We start from the raw sequence: 21,832 nt of genomic DNA, 5'->3' as shown, positions 1-21,832 counted from the left end.
TAATGAGCCTTCCTCCAATCCTGATGCCCCGTTCTTCTTCATGTAGTCCAGCTTCTCAGATTATTTGCTCAGAATACAGATTGAATAAGTATGATGAAAGGATACAACCCTGACGCACACCTTTCCTGATTTTGAAACAGGCAGTATTGTCTTGTTCTGTTCGAATGACTGCCCCTTGATCTATGTACAGTGTCCTCATGAGCACAATTAAGTGTTCTGGAATTCCCATTCTTTGCAATGTTACCCATAATTTGTTATGATCCATACAGTCAAATGCCTTTGCATAGTCCATAAAACACAGGTAAAATTTTTTCTTCCCCGCACATCTCTCAGTTTGTTGTACCGAGGGGACTCGTATGTTGTCTGTGATGCTGGAAGCTATGCCATTGGTATACAATACCAGCAGGGTCACCTGTGGTGGACAGGTTCCAGCTGAGCTTCCAGACTAAGACAGACTAGGAAGAAGGACTTGGTGGTCTGCTTCTGAAAAACAATTAGCCAATGAAAACCTTATGATAGGAGTGGAACATTGTTTGACAAAGTGCTGGAAGATGAGCCCCTTAGGTTGGAAGGTATTCAAGAGACAACTGGGAAAGAGCAGTCTCCTAAAAGTAGAGTCGACCGTAATGATGTTGATAGAGTCAAGGTTTTGGGACAATCTTTTGCCGATGTGGCACGACTCAAAATAAGAAGACATAGCTGCAAACATTCATTAATAATTGGAATGTGGAATGTACAGCGTATGAATCTAGGAAAATTGGGAATCGTCAAAAATGAAATCGAACACATAAACATCAATATCCTAGCTATTAGTGAGCTGAAATGGACTGGTTTTGGCCATTTTGAATCAGAAAATCATATGGTCTGCTATGCTGGGAATGACAGATTGAAGTGGAATGCCATTGTTTCATCATCAAAAAGAACATTTCAAGATCTATCCCGAAGTACAACACTGTCAGTGATAGGATAATAATCATACATCTACAAGGAAGACCAGTTAATACAACTGTCATTCAAATTTATGCACCAGCCATTAGGGATGAAGAAATTGAAGGTTTTTACCAACTTCTGCAATATGAAATTGGTCAAACATGCAATCAAGTTGCATTCATAATTACTGGTGATTGGAATGCAACAGTATGAAACAAAGAAGAAGGATTGGTAGTTGGAAAATATGGCCTTGGTGATAGAAATGATGCCAAAGATCACATGATAGAATTTTCCAAGACCAATGACTTCTTCATTGCAAATACCTTGTTTCACCAAATAAATGGCAACAATACACATGGACCTCAGCAGATGGAATACCAGGAGTCAAATCAACTACATCTGTGGAAAGAGATGATGGAAAAACTCAATATCATCAGCCAGAACATGGCCAGGGGTCACCTGCGGAACAGAGAGTCAATTGCTCATATGCAAGTTCAAGTAGAAGCTGAAGAAAATTAGAACAAGCCCACCAGAGCCAAAGTACAATCTTGAATATATCCCACCTGGATTTAGAGATCGTCTCAAAAATAGATTTGACACATTGAAAGCTAATGACCAAAGACCAGACAAGTTGTAGAATGACATCGAGGATATCATACATGAAGAAAACAAGAAGTCATTAAAAAGACAGGAAAGAAACAAAAGACCAAAATGGATGTCAGGAGAGACTCTGAAACTTGCTCTTGAATGTAGAGTAGCTAAGGCAACAGGAGGAAAATATGAAGTAAACGAGCTGAACAGAAGATTAAAAGGGTGGCTCCAGAAGACAAACTAAAGTATTATAATGACATATGCAAAGACATGGAGTTAGAAATGCTCAACATTTCTTAAGCTGAAAGAACTGAAGAAAAAATTCAAGCCTTGAGTTGCAGTATTTAGGGATTCTGTGGGCAAAGTACTGAACAACACAGGAAGCATCAAAAGAAGATGGAAGGAATACATAGAGTTACTGTACTGAAAAGAATTGATCAACCCTCGATCATTTCAGGAGGTAGAATATGATCAAGAACCAATGGTACTGAAGGAAGAAGTCCAAGCGGCACCGAAGACATTGGAGAAAAACAAGGCTCCAGGAAATAACAGAATAACAATTGACGTGTTTCAACAAACAGATGCAGCCATGGATGTACTCATTGGTCAATACAAGTAATTTGGAAAACAGCTGCCTGCCCAGCCAACTGGAAAAGGTCCCTATTCTGCTCATTCCAAAGAAAAGTGATCAAATAGAATGCAGAGATTAATCAACAATATCATTAGTATCACACACAAGTAAAATTTTGCTGAAGATAATTCAAAAGTTGTCGCAGCAGTACATGAACAGAAAATGCCAGAAGTTCAAGCCAGTTTAAGAAGAGAACATGGAATGAGGGGTTATATCATTTCTGGTGTCAGATGGATCATGGCTGAAAGCAGAGAATACGAGAAAGATGTTTAGCTGTCTTCCATAGACTATGCAAAAGCGTTTGATTGTGTGGATAGTAACAAATTATGGATAACATTGCAAAGAATAGGAATTCCAGAGCACTTAATTGTGCTTATGAGGAATCTGTACATGGATCGGGAGACAGTTGCTTGAACAGAACGAGGGGGATACCGCATGGTTTAAAGTCAGGAAAGGTGTGCGTCAGCGTTGTATCCTCTCATCATACTTATTCAATCTGTATGCTGAGCAAATAATCCAAGAAGCTAAAGTATGTGAAGCAGAACGTGGCATCAACATTGGAGGGAAGACTCATTAACAGCCTGTGATACGCAGATGACACAACCTTGCTGAAAGTGAAGAGGACATGAAGCAATTACTAATGAACATCAGAAACCTCAGCCTTCAATATGGATTGTACCTAACATGAAGACAACAAAAATCCTCACAACTGGACCAATAAGCAATGTCATGATAAATAGAGAAAAGATTAAAGTTGTCAAAAATTTCATTGTACTTGAATCCACAATCAATGTCCATGGAAGCAGCAGCCAAGAAATCAAATGATGCATCGCATTGGGCTAATCTGCAAAAGACCTCTTTAAAGTGTTAAAAAAAAAAAAAGGTGTCACTTCTAGTGGGACTGAAGTTTGCCTGACCCAGGCCATGGTATTTTCAGTCACCTCATATGCATGTGAAAGCTGGAAAATGAATGAGGAAGACTGAAGAAGAATTGATGCCTTTGAATTATGGTGTCGGCGAACAATACTGAATATGCCATTGTCATGGATTGAATTATGTCCCCCCCAAAATGTGTGCATTAATTTGGCTGGGCCATGATTCCCCCTATCGTGTGACTTTCCTACAAATACATGTTGTAAATCCTCCATGATGTTACTGAGGGAGCATGGGCAGCGGTTATGTTAGTAAGGCAGGACTCAATCTAAAAGATTAGATTGTCTTCAGGCAATCTCTTGAAATATAAAAGAGAGAAGCAAGCAGAGAGACAGGGGACCTTATACCACCGAGAAAGCAGCACTGGAGCAGAGGTTGTCCTTTGGACCCAGGGTCCCTGCGCCTGAGAAGCTCCTCGTCCAGGGGAAGTTGAGGACAGGGACCTTCCTCCAGAGCCAACAGAGAGAGAGAAAGCCTTCCCCTGTAGCTGACACCCTGAATTTGGACTTTTAGCCTACTTCACTGGGAGAAAATAAACTTCTCTTTGTTAAAGCCATCCACATGTGGTATTTCTGTTAATAGCAGCACTAGATAACTAAGACAACCATGGACTTCCAGAAGAACAAACAAATCTGTCTTGAAGGAAGTATAGCCAGAATGCTCTTTAGAAGCGAGGGTGGCAAGACTTCATCTCACTTACTTTGGGCATGTTATCAGGAGGGACCAGTTGCTGCAAAAGGACATCATGCTATTTAAAGTAGAGGGTCAGCGAAAAAGAGGAAGATCATCAACAAGATGGATTGACACAGGGACTGCAACAATGGGCTCAAACATAACAAAGATTCTGCGGATGGCACAGGACCTGGCAGCATTTTGTTCTGTTGTACATATGAGTCAAAACTGACATGATGGCACCTAATGACAACAACAACAATATGCTGGATGAAATCCTTTGGCTTTTTGCAGAAGCCACCCATTTGCCAGCTTTAAGTGCTCCAGCTGCTTGAAGATGGAGCATCCTGCAAAGTGTTAGGCTTTGGGTACCACCTGACTAAATATATACTTATTCCTAAATAAACGCAGACAGGGTGATAGGCAGTTGCTTTTAGAATAAACAAAAGAAGGAAGGCCACATGAAAGAGAACATGAGGCATAAAACCCTAGGTTCTTAAACTAGCTGTGTGAAACACACCCTTCCTGTGAGTTTTTGACTGATGTAACTACATACCCTTTGTACTGCTCCTGGCCTAGGCACCCTTTCTTAAAAAAAAGGATGACAACTCCTTTTGTTTGTTTCATGGATGGAAGCCTAAGGTTTAAAACGAGGTGTCTGAACCTGCCCACATTGTGCTGCATCACATCACTAGTTCATGCTGACTTTATCTTCTTCTGACTCTCAGGAGCTGAATTGCACAGTCCCATGTCTCAGACAAAGCCAAGCCTTCCTCCTTGAATATGCGAGTGTGAAACTCGTTTTCTGCATTGCCCTCTTCTTTTGCATATTTCCATTGGAAAAAAATAGTCATTCTTAGAGACTGTGATTGTTCTCGCCGACAGCAAGGCATCAGAATAGTTATTATAGAATATTGAGTTGCAGGAGAATTGCAGAATAGTTTAGAAAGGAATTATGGTTCGTGAATTAAAAAAATTTATTAATAAACTGTTTTCTGACTTTTTTTGCTTTATAGTAGCCATTTGAGATTACCTTAATTTATAAGTTGTTTGTGAAATTCTATATAATAGTCAGTAGCAAGGAAATTTTTCTTATACAAATATCAAATATTTATATAATAATATTTTGTGGGTGGGTTCAAACTACCAACCTTTTGGTTAGCAGCCGAGTGCACTTAACCACTGTGCCACCAAGACTCCTTCTCATAAGGCATCCCACTCCATTTCATGGGAACTCTATTAAAGGGTTCTTCACATGTTGGGGAGCCAGACGGTACAGTTAGTATTCCTGGAGGTTAGGCAGTAAATAATTACAAGTGCCACCTCCTTAGCATATTTTTTGTATGGAAAGGACTGTAAAATTTTACTAATAAGAATGTCTTGCTCCACTTACTATATGTAGCAACAACTCGTAACACAGTATAGTAAAATACTGTTGGGTACAGAGTTTTCCAGCCTTAGTTCAGGGATTTTTCTGTGAGAGGTGCTGACTATTTCCATATGATTTTGATTTCTTGGGCAGTTCCAAATTCAGGCGGTGAAACCAAATTACATTTTCATGGGTAAGCCATTTCATGTCTACACTAGGTGGCAGTAGATAAAAGAGAATAAAATATCAACAAACAAGTGTCGTTGACTGCCTAGCCTAAGGTCGAAAGGAAGGTGAGTCACCCTCTGGTTTCTTCACAGCAGCTCCAGACCCAGCTAGAGCTAACCCTCTCTGGAGCAACCAGAAAGACCTAAAAGTATCGTTGGCTAGCCAAGCTGGCAGTCCGCTTACTCTCACCCTGACATGCTTGTCCCTTTACTTTAACCTGATGATTACTGGGTACGTACATCTTCCCCTCTAACACAGTGCGCTGAATAATTATAAAATGATCTTACTACTTCTAAAAGTACAGCTACAACCATCAAACATGATAAGTGTTTTTAAAATCATTCCACCCTTTTTATCACCAGCCTCCTGGACTATCGCCGCGTGGCCTCACTGTTACCCCTAGTGTATTTCTGAGACTCTGCATGTCTCTGTCAGATGACTTTTTGAAACGTTTTAGCCTGCAGCTTTTCTATACCTTCCCAAATTCCTTCACCCTTCACAATTTGACTTATGCCAGCCTCTCTGATTGTCTTTTACTGTTGCAAAAGTATCATGTCAGCTTCTGCCTGTGCTCTGGAATGCTCTTTAACTCACCTCAGTCTCTTTGTTTTTATTTTTTAAACTTTTTTTTTTTAAGGCGCCATCTTAAAGCCCTATTTTCTCCATAGGTAGCCTTTCTCACTATCTAAATGCTTAATCAACAGTTTCTTCTTTGAGGTTCTTCAGTACCCTTAATTGCTGCTACCATTCATTTGATACAAAGCTCTGCTCTCTTTTTTCCCGTTTATTTCATTATAATTATTTTGTTTGTTTGAGAGACAAATTGTAAGTATGATAGCCATAAGTGTCATTTATTTCTTTGAATCCATAATGTTTAGTAAATATTTGGTGGTGGTGCTGGTGTGATTTTGGTTAAGTTCTGGTCTTTTTGAGTTCTGAGATAACTTTCCTCAGAAGTGGTCAACACTGTGTTAATCATTCCCTTTGATTTTCTTTATAATTTTTCTACATAGGCTAGAATCTGTAATTCAGATATTGTTTACTTTTGAATGGTTTTGACCTTTATATAAATGGAATCATACTGAATATATTTTTCTACAACTTCCTTTTTCATTTAAAATTAAAATCCTGAGATTTTTTTATCTTGCACATACGTGTATTCATTCGATTGTCACTGCTATATATAGCATATAGTGAATTTACACAATACTAATTCCCATAATCTATGTATCTATTCTACTGTTGATAGTCATTGGGGGTATTTCCAGTTTTGGTTTTGGGTTTTTTTGGCATTACAAACAAGGGTGCTATAAATAATATTAACATCACTGAGCTTTCTAGTTTTTGCAATCTAATAGGTGTTAACTGGTGTTTTCCTTTTTCCTGTTAGCAACGTTTCTGAACATCTTTTCATATGCTGGTTAGCTTTTAGGGTTTCTCTTTCACAACTTTTTTTTTTCCTTGGGGTCGCTGTCCTTTTTAAATATATTTTAGATATTTCTCCTTTTCCAGCTTTAGACATCATAATATCTCCTCCTGTTCCATTATCTGATTATTAACTTTGTGACATCCATTGTTAACAGAACTCCTTAATTTTAGTATAATAAGAGGCACCTTTTTTTTTTTTTAATGCCTTGCGGTTTTACTTTCGAAGTTTTTGTTTAAGACGTCCTTTTCAACTCTGGGCTCCAAAGATATTCTTCTGCATTTTCTTCTATTAACTTTATAGTTTTAACATAACATTTAGTTTTCTCATTTGTCTGCTATCCACCTCTGCATGTAGTATTAGGAATAGATCCATATAGTGAATCAGTTTTATCAACTTCTAGTCACCCTTCCTGTATTGATGAATGGCACCATTTTAATCTTAAATGTATTTTCTCTATATACAGGGCTCTGTTTCTGAGCTGTTTATGGTATAGCTTTCTATTTATTGAGGCCTTCTTTAATATATTCACGTGAGCTTTATTATTTTCTCCTTCAAGGCCTTATATGTCTTTGTGTATTTATTCTGGTGTATTTCAATTTTTTGTGGTATTGTAAATAGTGTCATTTTAAAAATTACATTTTCTAACTCTGTGCTGAAGTGTAGAAATGCAATTGATTTTGTGTATCGATTTTGTATCTAGCAATCTTGTTAAACTCTTAATCATTTAAATCTAATGATTTAACAATAGATTCTTTTACGATTTCTCCATAGATAATCATGTTATATATGAATGACAATTTTATTTCTTCCTTTCCAATTTTTACACTGTAACACCTTTTATTTCCTTTTTTTTGTCTTAATGAACTGGCTAGGATTTTTTCTCTGCATCTTTTCAGGTTGGTCGTTTCATTTTTAAAATCTATAGGTGAATCACATTGATTTTCTAATATGAAAGCAAACTTTTATTTGTATGATAAACTCAATCTGTGGTAATCTTTTCGTATACGTTGATAGATTTGGGAGGCTAATATTTTGGTTAAAATTTTTATATCCATACCAACATATTTTAATTACAGAACACATTATGAAATACTCTTACTTTTCTACAAATACTATACAGTTTCTTCTGGTATAAAAATCTAATATTACCTTTTTTTTTTTACACTAATGTACAGATTAATCCAAAGCTAGAGGTAATGGATTTGCAGACTTCTAATCCCCCGGTTGTGGACGTTCTTTCTTTTGATTCTACCACAGTAAGTTTGCTTTGATATTTATATAGTATTTAATTATTTGGCACAATCCATTTTCCTTGAAAGGTATGTGGCGAAAGGGATAAAATATGGGTTAAATAGCCTAACATTTTAGCATAGAAAGAACCTTGTAAACAAAAACATATTTACAGTGTATCTAAATAGCCACAGGGGGTGCTGTACCAGGTGCCAAAAAAACCCTTTACCTTTAAGACCCTGAAGCTTGGTCTAATCCATACTAGCTCATCTCCTGTTAAGGTGCCACCCAGGTGACATTCCACTTGAAGTCACAGAACAGATTTTCTGTTTTGCTTATTGCCTTCCAAAGGTGTTAAACTTATTTGTAGTTTGTGCAAAACTAGTCATAAGAACAGATGGGAGGAATGGCCTGGGCCTTGACGACATTGCTGGGATGGTGTCAGTTTAGTTCAATGTTTTGGGTAAATTGTTAATGTGTGGCAAAATAAAAACCAAAACAACACAAAACCCTGACCTTATGACATTACATACTCTTTAGTTACCAGAAAAAAACTCTAATTACTAAAGGGTCCTTTCAGTGTCGATCCCACAGCAGAGAGGATTCTTAAATCTGTCATAAGAAGTTGCGGTGACAGGAAATAAGCTGGAGGGCAACCAAGCAGGTTACTGTCAAAGCCAGTCCAGGAATCGTTGGACAACTAGAACCTCAAGGTGGTCTGTGGTCTTCTCTCTTAAAGTGTTTATGTTTATAAAATGACACTGCCAGCATTCTGCATTAATAACTTACTAATTAGAAATTAACTAGACCATCTAATTCTTGCCACAGTGCCAGCTTACAGTAGGTGTTGAATATATTATGTTGAATTGAATGACTCAAAAGGCATGCTGTTGAAACTGATAATTAAGCTTAGTTGGTTTTCCATCCTACAGTGAGAAAAACCAAACATACCAAACTCTGCTGTCGAGTCGATTCCAATTCATAGTGACTCTATAGGATAAAATAAAACTGCCTCATAGGGTGTTTCAAGGAGCACTTGGTGGATATGAACTGCTCACATTTTGATTAGCAGTTGAACACTTTAACCACTGTGCCACCAAGGCTCCAACAATGAGAGGGGAACAAAAAAATAGGTGGTATATGGGATGTTCCACCTCCTTGTGAAGTAGCCTGTAGACTAAAATTGGGTTTTCTTGGCCTAGGACATACCAGAGTTACAAAAAATCTTTGGTCCATCCTTTGAGACTCACTTTGCCAGTTCTCTTCAAGCTTTGCGAAGCCTCATGACCTGAGGAATCCAGATAGTCTATACAGACAGTGTGATGTGGAAGTGGGCATAAATGCCCTTTAGCAAGTGACAACAGGGTGTCTGTCCCTAATGGTAATCCAGAGGTGCCAAAGTCAACTTGTCTATGTTGTGGGACCCTAACTCAGGGAATGTGGTGTGTGAGCTTTTTAAGGGACAGATCTGTGCACATACATGGCAAGTTTATAGTTGTGCTGTAAAACAGGATAAGGTAAAAGAGTACAGTTATCCACATAGGGAATGATATTAAATTGAATCATATGAAATTGCTGTTTTATAGGCAAAAATGGTCTAATTTCAGTAATTTCATATGGTTCAACCCAATATATAAGCATTAAAAGGAAGAGTCCACTGTTACTTCAAGTTGTATGTTTAATGCTCCATAAAAATAAAGCAAGCGAACAAACAAAAAATTAACAACAAAACAAAAGCTTCTTTGCTATAAAAACTGGCTTGGAGTTAGGCTAATGGAGTCCCATATAGATAAATTCTTTTTATAATTTGGAAAATAGCTGCACAACCCCTGCAAAGCATAACCACTCCTAATAGTCTCTGAAGAGGTAGATGCTTATGAAACATTCAGATTTTTATAAAGAGTATCTGTAAAGGACTTTCCTTTGAATTTTCAGTGTATACACCTTTCTTTTAGTTTACTGACAGATGACAGGTTAGGAAACTAAAGTGAAATCACTTCTGTTTGCCTGCCTTCCTGTTAGTGACACATGATTCTTAATCTCTCGTTTCCTCTATATATCAGCTGCTTTTCTCTTGCTTCTGCACAACAAGTTATACATAATTGTGAGGGAAATTTGTTCTGCTCTGGCATAAAGCACAATTGCTTTGAATATTTTTGATGTCCACTGTGTATCAATTTGTCATACTGTGGTGGCTTACATGTTGCTATGAAACTGGAAGCTTTGCACTGGTGTTTCAAATACCAGCAGGGTCACCTTTGGTGGACAGGTTTCAACTGAGTTTCAGACTAAGACAGACTAGGAAGAAGGACCTGGCAGTCTACTTCTGAAAAAGTTGGCCAGTGAAAATCTTATACAGTGCTGGAAGAGGAGCCTCTCAGGTTGGAGGGCACACAAAATATGACTGAGGAAGAGCTGCCTCCTCAAAACAGAGCCAGCCTTAATGATGTGAATGGAGTCAAGCTTTTGGAACCTTCATTTGCTGATATGGCATGACTCAAAATGAGAAGAAAGAGCTTCAAACATCCATTAATATAATGTACGAAATATGAATCTAGGAAAATTGGAAATCTTCAAATATGAAATAGAATGCATAAACTTTGATATCCTAGGCATTAGTGAGTTGAAATGGACTGGTATTGGCCATTTTGAATCAGACGATCTTATGGCCTACTATGCCGGGAATAATAAATGGAAACAAATGGCATGGAGTTCATAGTGAAAAAAAAAAAATTTTTTTTCAAGATTTATCTTGAAGTACTATGTTATCAGTGATAGGATAATATCAATATGCCTAAAAGGAAGACCAGTTAATAGGATTATTATTCAAATTTACGCGCTAACTGCAAAAGCCAAAGATGAAGAAATTGAAGATTTTTACCAACTTCAGCAGTCTGAAATTGATCAAACATGCAATCAAGATGCATTGGTAATTACTGGTGATTGGACTGCAAAAATTTGAAATGAAGACAAAGGTATAGTAGTTGGAAAATACGACCTTGGTGGTAGAAATGACGCTAGAGATTGCAGGATAGAATTGTGCAAGACTAACGACTTCTTCATTGCAAATACCTTTTTTCAACAACATAAATGGTGACAGTACACATGGACCTTGCCAGATGGAATACACAAGAATCAAATTGACTACATCTGTGGAAAGAGAGGATGGGAAAGCTCAATATCATCAGTCAGAGCAAGGCCAGGGACTGACTGTGGAACAGACCATCAATTCCCCATATGCAAGTTCAAGTTGAAGTTGAAGAAAATTAGAACAAGTCCACTAGAGCCAAAGAACGACCTTGAGTATATCCTACTTGAATTTAGAGACCACCTCAGGAATAGTTTTGATACTTTGAACACTAATGACTGAAGATCAGACGAGTTGTAGAATGACGTCAAGGACATCGTACATGAAGAAAGCAAGAGGTCTTTAAAAAGACAGGAAAGAAAAAAAAGACCAACATGGGTGTCAGAAGAGACTCTGAAACTTGGTCTTGAATGTAGATTGGCTAAAGCAAAAGGAAGAAATGATGGCATTAAAGAGCTGAACAGAAGATTTCGAAAGGCAGCTCGAGAAGACAAAGTATTATAATGAAAGGTGCAAAGACCTGGAGATGGAAAACCAAAAGGGAAGAACACACTCAGCATTTCTCAAGCTGAAAGAATTGAAGAAAAAATTCAAGCCTCGAGTTGCAATACTGAAGGATTCTATGGGGAAAATATTAAACAACACAGGAAGCATCAAAAGAAGGCAAAAGAAATACAAAGTCACGGTAGGTTTACGTTCAACCGGTTCACGAGGTAGAATATGATCGAGAACCGATGATGCTGAAGGATGAGGTCTAAGCTGCACTGAAGGCATAGACGAGAAACAAGACTTCAGGAAATGATGGAATACCAATTGAGATGTTTCAACAAATGGATGAAGTGCTGGAATTGCTCACTGATCTATGCCAAGAAATTTGGAAGACAGCTACCTGGCCAACCGACTGGAAGAGATCCATATTTGTACCCATCCCAAAGAAAGGTGATCCAACAGAATGTGGAAATTATCAACCAATATCATTAATATCACGCACAAGTAAAATTATGCCGAAGATCATTCAAAAACAGTAACATCAACAGGGAACTGCCAGAAATTCAAGCTGGATTCAGAGAGGACTTGGAACAAGGGATATCATTGCTGATATCTGATTGATCCTGGTTGAAAGTAGAGAATACCAGAAAGATGTTTACCTGTGTTCTATCGACTATGCAAAGGCATTTTACTGTGTGTATCATAACAAATTATGCATAACATTATGAAGAATGGAAATTCCAGAACACTTAATTTTACTCATAGGAAACTGTACTTAGACCAAGAGTCCGTGGTTCAGACAGAACAAGGGGATACTGTGTGGTTTAAAATCAGGAGCAGTGTGCATCTGGGTTGTATCCTTTCACCATACCTATTCAATCTGTATGCTGAGCAAATAATCCAAGAAGCTGGACTATATGAGGAAGAATGGGGAATCTGCAATATGCAGATGACACAACCTTGCTTGCTGAAAGTGAAGAGGACTTGAAGCACACTTACTGATAAAGATCAAAGACCACAGCCTTCAGTATGCATTACACTTCAACATAAAACAAAAATTCTCATAACTGGACCAACAAGCAACATCATGATAAACGGAGAAAAGATTGAGGTTGTCAAGGATTTCATTTTACTTGGATCCACAATCAACACCCATGGAAGCAGCAGTCAAGAAATCAAACGCCCCATTACATTGGGAAAATCTGCTGTACAAAAAAGTCTTTAAAGTGTTTAAAAAAAAAAAAGATGTTACTGTAAGTACCGAGGTGTGCTTGATCCAAGGCATCATGTTTTCAGTCGCCTCTTATGCATGTGAAAGCTGGAGAATGAATAAGGAAGACTGAAGAACTAATGCCTTTTAATTGTGGTGCTGCCAAAGACTATTGACTATGCCGTGGACTACTAGAAGAATGAACAAATCCGTCTTGGAAGAAGTACAGCCAGAATGCTCCTTAGAAGCAAGGATGGTGAGACTTCATCTCACATACATTGGACACGTTATCAAGAGAGGCCAGTCCCTGGAGAAGTACATCATGCCTAGTAAAGTAGAGGGTCAGCAAAAAAGAGGAACACCCTCTACAAGATGAATCTTAGTTGTCCAGTTCTGTTGTAACAGAAATATTACAAGTGAATGGTTTTAACAAACAGGAATTTATTGTTTCACAGTTTAGGAGGCTAGAAGTCCAAATTCTCAGTGTGCCAGCTCTCAGGGAAGGCATTCTGTCTCTTATCAGTTCAGGAGGAAGGTCCTTGTCATTAGTCTTCCCCAGCTCTAGGAGTTTCTCAGCACAGGGAACCCAGATCCAGAGGACACGTTATTCTCCTGGCTCTTGTTTCTTGGTGGTAGGAGGTCTCCCTGTCTCTCTGCTTGCTTCTCTGTTTTATATCTCAAAAGAGATTGGTTCAAGACACAATCCAGTCTTGTTGATTAAGTCCTGCCTCATTGATATGACTGCCGCTAATACCATATCATCAACATCATAGAGATAAGATTTACAACACACAGGAAAATCATCAGATGACAAAATGATGGACAGTCACGCAATACTGGGAATCATGACCTAGCTAAATTGATACACATATTTTGGGGGGACACAATTCAGTCCATGGTAAGGTGGATTGACACAGTGGCTGCAACAATGGGCTCAAACATAGCAAAGATTATGAGGATGGAGCAGGACCAGGCAGTGTTTCATTCTGTTGTATATAGGGTCACTATGAGTTGGAATTGACTCAATGGCACCTAACGACATTTTTAATATGAACTTGCATGTGATTATAATTTAAATACCCAGAGAAATACTGAAAGGTAAAAAACAAACCAAAAAACAATGTTTAAAGGTAGTTTGCATGTTTATTATTGTGGTTACTGTCCCTTTTGTGGGTTTCTTTGGTTGGTTTTATACACTGGAAGAAAGTTTCCTTAGAAATTTATTTCATCAAGATGAAACGTAAAGATGATTATTCTTCAAATACCTTAATTTGTCAAATTTCTTAGTAGGGTAAAAGCAGTTTCATTATATTGTAAGAAGTAGTTACTTTCCCCTCCTGTTTTGACTTGATTTCATATCATGTGAAGGATGATTTGTAGCCTAAAAGGTACTGGTACCTTATTTATGCTCTGATATGTTCCTATTACCCAGTACCCAGTGTTCCTATTACAGAGAAGAAATTATGGCATGTAGTGTAACAGTTGATGTCTGTGTGCCTTGTACTTGTGTCACTAATGCCAGGCAGGAAATATGATAGAATATGTGGGGATTAAAGTAAGCTCTTACCAATTTGCATTTTTAAAGCTTTGCTGTAAAAAGTTTCTGTAAATTGAAGTACTGACTCTTTTATAGACATAGATTAAAAATGTTGATTTCAAATTCCTGAATTGTTATTCTGGCTACATTGTCACTTTTTATTACTGAAATCTAAAGATTATTTAGTTCAAGTTTCTATTTAATTATTTTAATATTTTCATTAATTTCATTAACACTAGACTAAGATTTTGTCATCAGTTTTGTACTAGAACATTATTTAGCATTAGTATTGACATACAGTGTGGCTACTTGGAATGTTCCAGACCCTACCTCCCCCGACCTTCCAAAAGGCAAGCAAGATAGAAATTTCTATTCTGTATCCTAATATAAAATATTTCTTTTTTTTTTTTTTAAATACTAACTAATTAAAATTTACTTTAAAATACTCTAGGAATATATATATATATAATTATTTTAGGTAAACTTTGTTTCTGTGTTTTGGTTTATTAACTTTATTATTATCTGCCCTACAAACAAAAAAAATGAAATTAATATTCTTGCTAGTATTCCCCTGATTGTCAAAAAACACTAGACTCTTTAGAGGACTAAAACCTTTTCTCATTTTCATTCTGGTAACCATTAAGGCTATGAACGAAATGTATATGTCTTTCCTTAGAATTAGGGGTAATGTTTCAGGTCAAATCAATTCCTTACAATAAACTGAGAGTTTTATGTTATAGAAAAAAATCAAGCATCTACAGTCTTTTGTGTCCCTATCAGTGAAAATATTTAATGATGTACTACATGAAGGCATTATGTGAGATGCCGAGGGTATTGCCAAGATGGTTGCCTGTCCCCAAGAAACTTACAACCTAGCCAGAAGAAAATAATAGTATAAGAAATAAATGGCAGTCTCAATTTACATGAAGTACACATGATTGCCAAATGAAAGGCTGTTAATGGGAGGATTCTGAAGAGATCATTATGGGCTGGAGGACTTCTCCAGAAGATAACTTTTGAGCAGTTCTTGAGATAGGTAGGGCTTTGAATGGGGTGTTCCAGGTGGAGAAAGCAAGAATAAGTAGATGCCTCAGAAGTAACTGAAAATACTTAATTACTGTAATGAAAGTGCGTCAGTTAAGTTTCAGGTCCTTAACTTGCTGTCTTAGTTATCTGGTGCTGCTGTAACAGAAATCCTACAAGTGGGTGGCTTTAACAAAGTGAAATTTATTCCCTCACAGTCCAGTAGGCTAGAAGTCCAAATTCAGGGCATCATCTCCAGAGGAAGGCTTTCTCTTGCTGTGTGTCAGCTCTGAAGGGAAGGTCCTTGTCATCAGTCTTCTCCTGGACTAGCAGCTCCTCAGCACAGGAATCTTGGGTCCAAAGGACACACTCTGCTTTCTTGGTAGTATGAGGTTCCTTTTTCTGTCTGTTCAGTTCTCTCTTATATCTCAAAAGAGATTGGCTCAAGACACAACCCAATCTTGTAGATTGAGTCCTGCCTTATGAATATAACTGCCACTAATCCCATCTCATCAACATCATAGAGACAGGGTTTACAACACATGGGGAGTTACATCAGATGATAAAATGGTGGACAATCACACATTACTGGGAATCATGGCCCAGCCAAGTTAGCAGATATTTGGGGGGACACAATTCAATCCATGACAGTTGCCTAACTCAGCAGATAGCAGATATGGTAGAATCCAGGGAGGGTACCTACTCCCACTAACACGTTTCTCAATAAATATTTATTGAGCAACTCTTCTGTGCCACTCACTTTTCTTGGCTTTAGGAAGAGTCAGCAAAATGAAAATACCTGCCCCAGAGAAACCTACATTCTTATATTCTAGTAGGGGAGACAAGCAATATAGACAAAAAAAAAGTAAACTATATAATATAGCCTGTTGCCACTGAGTTGATTCTGACTCATAGCAACCCCATAGCACAGAGTACAACTGCTCCAAGAATGAAATCTTTACGGAAGCAGACTGCCCCATCTTTCTCCTCAGGAGCAGCTGGTGGGTTCAAGCTGCCGACCTTTTGGTTAGCAGCCCAGTGCTTTTAACTACAGTACCACCAGGGCTCCTTTATATAATATAATGGACAGAAAAAAAATGCAAAGATAAAAAAACACTGAAGGTAAATAGGAAGAGGAGTGTGATTTTAAATAGGATGGCCAGGACAAGAGTCATGTGAAAGGTGGCATTTGAGTAAAGAACTGAAGGAATGAAGGGGACAAGTCATGTGAATATTTGGGAAGGGCACCCCAGATGAGAAGCCAGGATAGAAGTTCGAATGGTAAGTGACAAAGACACATGAGAAGTTTACTTCAGAGGAGGGACATGACTCTGCCTGGGAGTGAGACTAATTAGGAAGCTAATTAAATAATTAGACAGGAGGCAATAGTGTCTTGACCCAGAGTGATAGAAGAGATGGTGGTGATAAGTGATAGGATTCTGACTCTATTTTGAAGACAGAGCCAAAAGGATTTCCTGACAGATTGGATGTCAGCTGTGGGATTCCCTGCCTCCTTCCCCCAGGGACAGTAAGGTGTAGCCCTGAGTAATCTCAGTGTAGTTTAGGTTATCTCCTGGCCCTGCATCGTTTTGGCAGAGGGGTTGCTGAGAAAAAAAGAACTGTGTTTTTTCTGTCTTCTGTTCTAGAATCAGGAAAGTGCTCAGCTGAAAGTGCTCAGTGCAAGAGACACTGCTATTTCCTTGACTTTGGGAAGTGCAGTGGTAACATACAGTCTCCCTTCTAGATGTCATTTAGATTTGCATCTTTTAGCAAGGTGCACTGGTTTCTCTTTTGGAAAGATTTCACCTCGGCCTATTTTTAGGAGGAAAAAAGTTGCACCCTCCCATGGAGATTGTCATACAGTGTCTGCTACCTGAAAAATATTAATGTATTGACAAAATAGGTGGACATACAAAGAGTAAACTTGCAGATACAGAGAGAATATTTCCGCGAATGTTGTGGCAACAGTTCATCCTGGTTACTAGACAACATTGCGTAACTAGTTCAGAGTTATTCCAGTTCCTGACTGCTTATGTAAGCAGAGATTTGGAAAGACTGACTTGAAAGAACTCAGTGTATGCAAAACCAAATGTCTCAAAAACTAAAAGTTGTAACCTTGAAAGTGTAAAATGGCGATATGTAATTTATTTTCCCCAGATTCCCACTTGCTTTTCTAGGAAAATGGATAATCCTATTGCACAACCTCCTGTTCTCTCTGCTTTTCTGTATGCTAATGTTTCTGGATTTGCAGATTAATGTCCTCTAAATTTGGGAGTATAGGTGGGTTCTTTTTTACCTTTGCAACAGTTTATAAAGTGGGATTTGATTTATAAGTTCACCAAAAAAACCTTTGCTGTCGAGGTGATTCCAACTCCTAGCAACCCTATAGGACAGAGAAGAACTGCCCCATAGGGTTTCCAAGGCTATAATCTTTTCAGAAGCAGATAGCCACATTTTCTCCCTCAGAGCGGCTAGTGGGTTTGAACCACGAACCTTTTGGTTAGCAGCTGAGTCCTTTCACCAGTGCGCCACCAGGGCTCCTTTATAAGTTTAGTGGATGTGATTTCTGGAACTAGGTGTTTCTTTGTAACATTGTGACCACTTACTAAGCTATAGGACACACACATTTATGATATCTTTAGGCACTGGTTCAGTGGGCATGCATCATCTTTCTGCTGCCCCTGTTTTAAGGAATTGAAAGGAAATGAACATAGGCATTTGTAGAATCCAGGTCTCTGAACTCAATAGCTGGTGCCTTAAAAAATTTATCTTCCTTTTCTTAAGAGACTTTTAGTCTTCATTTCAAATGATAGTATATGTGTCAAGTGTGATACAGTAATTTTTTTATCTAGCAACTTGAAAAGTTAACTGCATAGAGCTCTTAAGGGGAGGAAAATAGGAATTCTCCTTATGAGGTATGAGAAGTAACTTTAAAACATTCCCCTTTAAAATTTTAAGAAGTGAAGTAATTAAAGGCACCTAAAAATGATATACATGATAATTAATAGAAATAACAAAATTACAACCTTTTCACAGATCTCTTACCATTTAGAAATAAAAAATGCAAGATTTATATTTTTTTCAAATACAAACTGTTTTAGAGAAAATATTAGAGATGGAAAAGAAACTATTTCCACATTAATTGAATGCTTGCTTTTGAAGTAGTACATCATGACCCATATGTTATAAAAATTCACTAACAGTTGTGAATGTGATGGCTGACCTTTTTAAAAAACGTGTCTCAGGGATTGTTTAAAAAAACAAAACTAAACTAAAACTTTTTAGCCTATAGAGGGAGCATGCTTTTTTTTTTAGAGATCTGAAAATCTGCAAAATTTACTAGGATAGTATCAAAAGAAATTGATAATATGGGCCAAAGCATTTCTCTTTTTCCTCCAAATGAAGTTTACATTTTAATAAAAGTCACAATAATCACTAAGTCCCAAGTATTTGCTTTAGATATATTGAAAAATTTACTCGTTTGAGCTTCATTCCCCTTAAGTTTCAAGGTCATAGGGAAAGAAAACTTATGTTAATTGAATGCTTCCTTTTACCAAAAATTATATACAAATTAGCTAAATTTTTAAAATAAAAAACCTGGTTAAATAATACTATATGCAATGAAACTGGTCCTTATACCTGTTAATAAAAATAATTTAGTACTTAAACTTTTCTATATAGAAAATTTTAATAAAAAATACTCTTCAAGAGGGTTTTATAAAACTTCATACTTGAGAGCCCAACAGAGTAAATACTTTTTCGTATTTCCTTTATAAAATTAGCACATTTTGGGGGGCTGGAGATGTTGAAGTTCTAGGTATTTTTCTACTATCTAACTTCCTGAGATACTGTATTTCTACACCATGACCTCCTGACTGCTGCAGTAAGATGGACTGTCCCCGGCCTGGGAATCCAAACCGCATCCACAGTTCCCACAGCTGAGGCTGAGGCATGCAGAAAATGCCCGACAGCTCTCAGCCCACACATCCAGTAACAACTGGTTCCTTCCTCTTCCTGTGGAAGAGCAACATCCTCTGAGATGAGAAGACATGCACCCTGAAGAATGCAAGAGCAGCAGTGAGCTCTTCACACCGGAAATTACTACCGTGGCACTCTGAAGAGGGCTTGTCTCCCGGACTGTCAGCCCATAATGCGCTTCCTGCTGACCTAGAGGATGGTTTACTGTGGAGCTAAATGCCATTTGTGGGTCTGTTGAAGTCTTCACGGAAAACAGTGAACTTAGTTTTCAGCTGTTCCATATGTCTATACCCAGCTGATTTCACTTATCTGGTGCTGCCTGAAAAGTTTTGCTCCTTTATTTAGCCACTGAATAGTTAATTACTTGGTGGATGTGGTCAGCAAGTTGGCTAAAGTAAATTTTTTTAGTCAGTTTTTTGTGCTTTTTGAGGTCAAGCTGTGTCAAATATTTTAGGGCTTAAGAGAGTTTAAAAACCTCAGAGTCTGAGTGAACTGGCTATTAAGATTCAGTGCTGGTTCTTACTTTTCTGTGTCTTTCAGTTTCTTTAATTTTACTGTCTGAGCTGGTCAGGCAGCAGTAAAAGATATCATACTGTGTGCACAGCCATACATCGTCAAGCATAAATAAAGCCTTGTTGCTTTAAATCAACCAACCAAGCCCTGTCATGGAAATTTCAAACTGACTTGAATTGACTTTTACAGTTGAAGAATGTTTTAGTATAGTTTGATCTTTTATGTTTTGCTAATTCCTACAGTATTTATTTTGTTTTTCTCTTGCTTGGGATAATCATGGCCACTACAAACCTTAGCTTTCATATCATATGTATTTTTTTTAAATTGCTTTATGAATCACTGCAGAATTTTGGTAGGTTTCAGTGCTATAGTGGCAAAATTCTTTTACTTTTTGTGTATTTGGATTATTTTACCCGAGCACATGAGAGTTATTTATTGTTTGTTTTAAGTTGAAGGGGAGATGGAGAAGGAATGCCAGGCATTTCCTCTTCCTTTTCAGAATGTCTTTTTAATGAACATTCCTCTTCCTCCTTGTGAACAAACCATCCCAGCTCAGCAAGGGGCCCCTGAGTGTCTAGTTTCTAATAACTTCAACCTCTTTCCTTTGTTCTCCCAGCCCTAGGAACGGAGTTGCTTCATGCAGTTACTATCTGTTGTTAGTTCAGTGATCCCTTTTTTAGCCTTTCCAAACTTCCAACCGTGTTTAAACAAGTCCCTATATTAAATTGTCTCTGTCAAAATAACTGTTGTGGTTTCTGTTTTTGAGTGGGCCTTGAATGATACATAGCAGATCATTCTGAAGAAGTAGTAAGATATACACATGAAGATTTCTCTTCAGGGTGTTTATTACAGCATTATTTACAACAGCAAAATTTAAAAAACAGAAACAAACCAAATGTCCCTTAACAGAATATTGGTTAAATAAAAGTATACTATATACAGGGAAGAGATCCATGTTTATGTCTGTTCCGAAGAAAGGTGATCCAGCCAAATGAGGAAATTATCAGACACTATCTTTTTTTTTATCATTAATATAACATGCAAGTAAAATTTTGCAAAAGATCATTCAAAAGTGGCTGCAGCAGTATATTGACTGGGAACTGCCAGAAATTCAGGCCGGATTCAGAAGAGGATGTGGAACCAGGGATATCATTGCTGATGTTAGATGGATTTTGGCTGAAAGCAGAGAATACCAGAAAGATGTTTACCCATGTTTTATTGACTATGCAAAGGCATTCGACTGTGTGGATCATAACAAATTATGGATAACGTTGTAGAGAATTGGAATTCCAGAACAGGTAACTGTGCTCAAAGGAACCTGTGCATAGATCAAGAGGCAGTCATTCAAACAGACCAAGGGGTTACTCCGTGGTTTAAAGTCAGGAAAGGTGTGCATCAGGGTTGTATCCTTTCACCATACCTGTTCAGTCTGTATGCTGAGCATATAATCTGAGAAGCTGAACTATATGAAGAAGAACTGGGTATCAGGATTGGTGGAAGACTCATTAACAACCTGTGTTATGCAGATGGCACAACCTTGCTTGCTGAAAGTGAATAGGACTTGAAGCACTTACTGATGAAGATCAAAGACTGCAGCCTTCAGTATGGATTATACCTCAACATAAAGAAAACAAAACCCCTCATGACCAATAAGCAACATCATGATAAATGGAGAAAAGATTGAAATTGTCAAGGATTTCATTTTACTTGAATCCACAATCAGCACCTATGGAAGCAGCAGTCAAGAAAGCAAAAGACACATCGCATTGAGCAAATCTGCTGCAAAAGACCTCTTTAAAGTGTTGAAAAACAAAGATGTCACCTTGTAGACTAAGGTGCGCCTGACCCAAGCTGTGCTATTTTCAGTCTCATCATATGCATTCGAAAGCTGGACAATGAATAAGGAAGACCGAAGAAGAATTGACACCTTTGAATTATGGTGTTGGCAAAAAATATTGAATATACCACAGACTGCCAAAAG

General features: G+C 37.8%; 1 protein-coding gene across 2 annotated transcripts in view; it reads left to right on the top strand.

Moving 5' to 3' along the window:
* Nucleotides 1–21,832, top strand: part of POC1B (POC1 centriolar protein B) — a 116,971-nt gene that overhangs the window by 62,342 nt on the left and 32,797 nt on the right. For both annotated transcript variants that reach the window (XM_049884023.1, XM_049884024.1), the window contains exon 10: nt 7,959–8,039. In XM_049884023.1, coding sequence (XP_049739980.1) covers nt 7,959–8,039 — 81 coding nt within the window. The remainder of the gene's footprint in view (nt 1–7,958; nt 8,040–21,832) is intronic.

The sequence above is a fragment of the Elephas maximus genome, chromosome 4 (genome assembly GCF_024166365.1).
Source record: "Elephas maximus indicus isolate mEleMax1 chromosome 4, mEleMax1 primary haplotype, whole genome shotgun sequence".
In the NCBI taxonomy this organism is placed as follows: domain Eukaryota; kingdom Metazoa; phylum Chordata; class Mammalia; order Proboscidea; family Elephantidae; genus Elephas; species Elephas maximus.
This window is presented reverse-complemented; position numbering and strand designations above follow the sequence as displayed.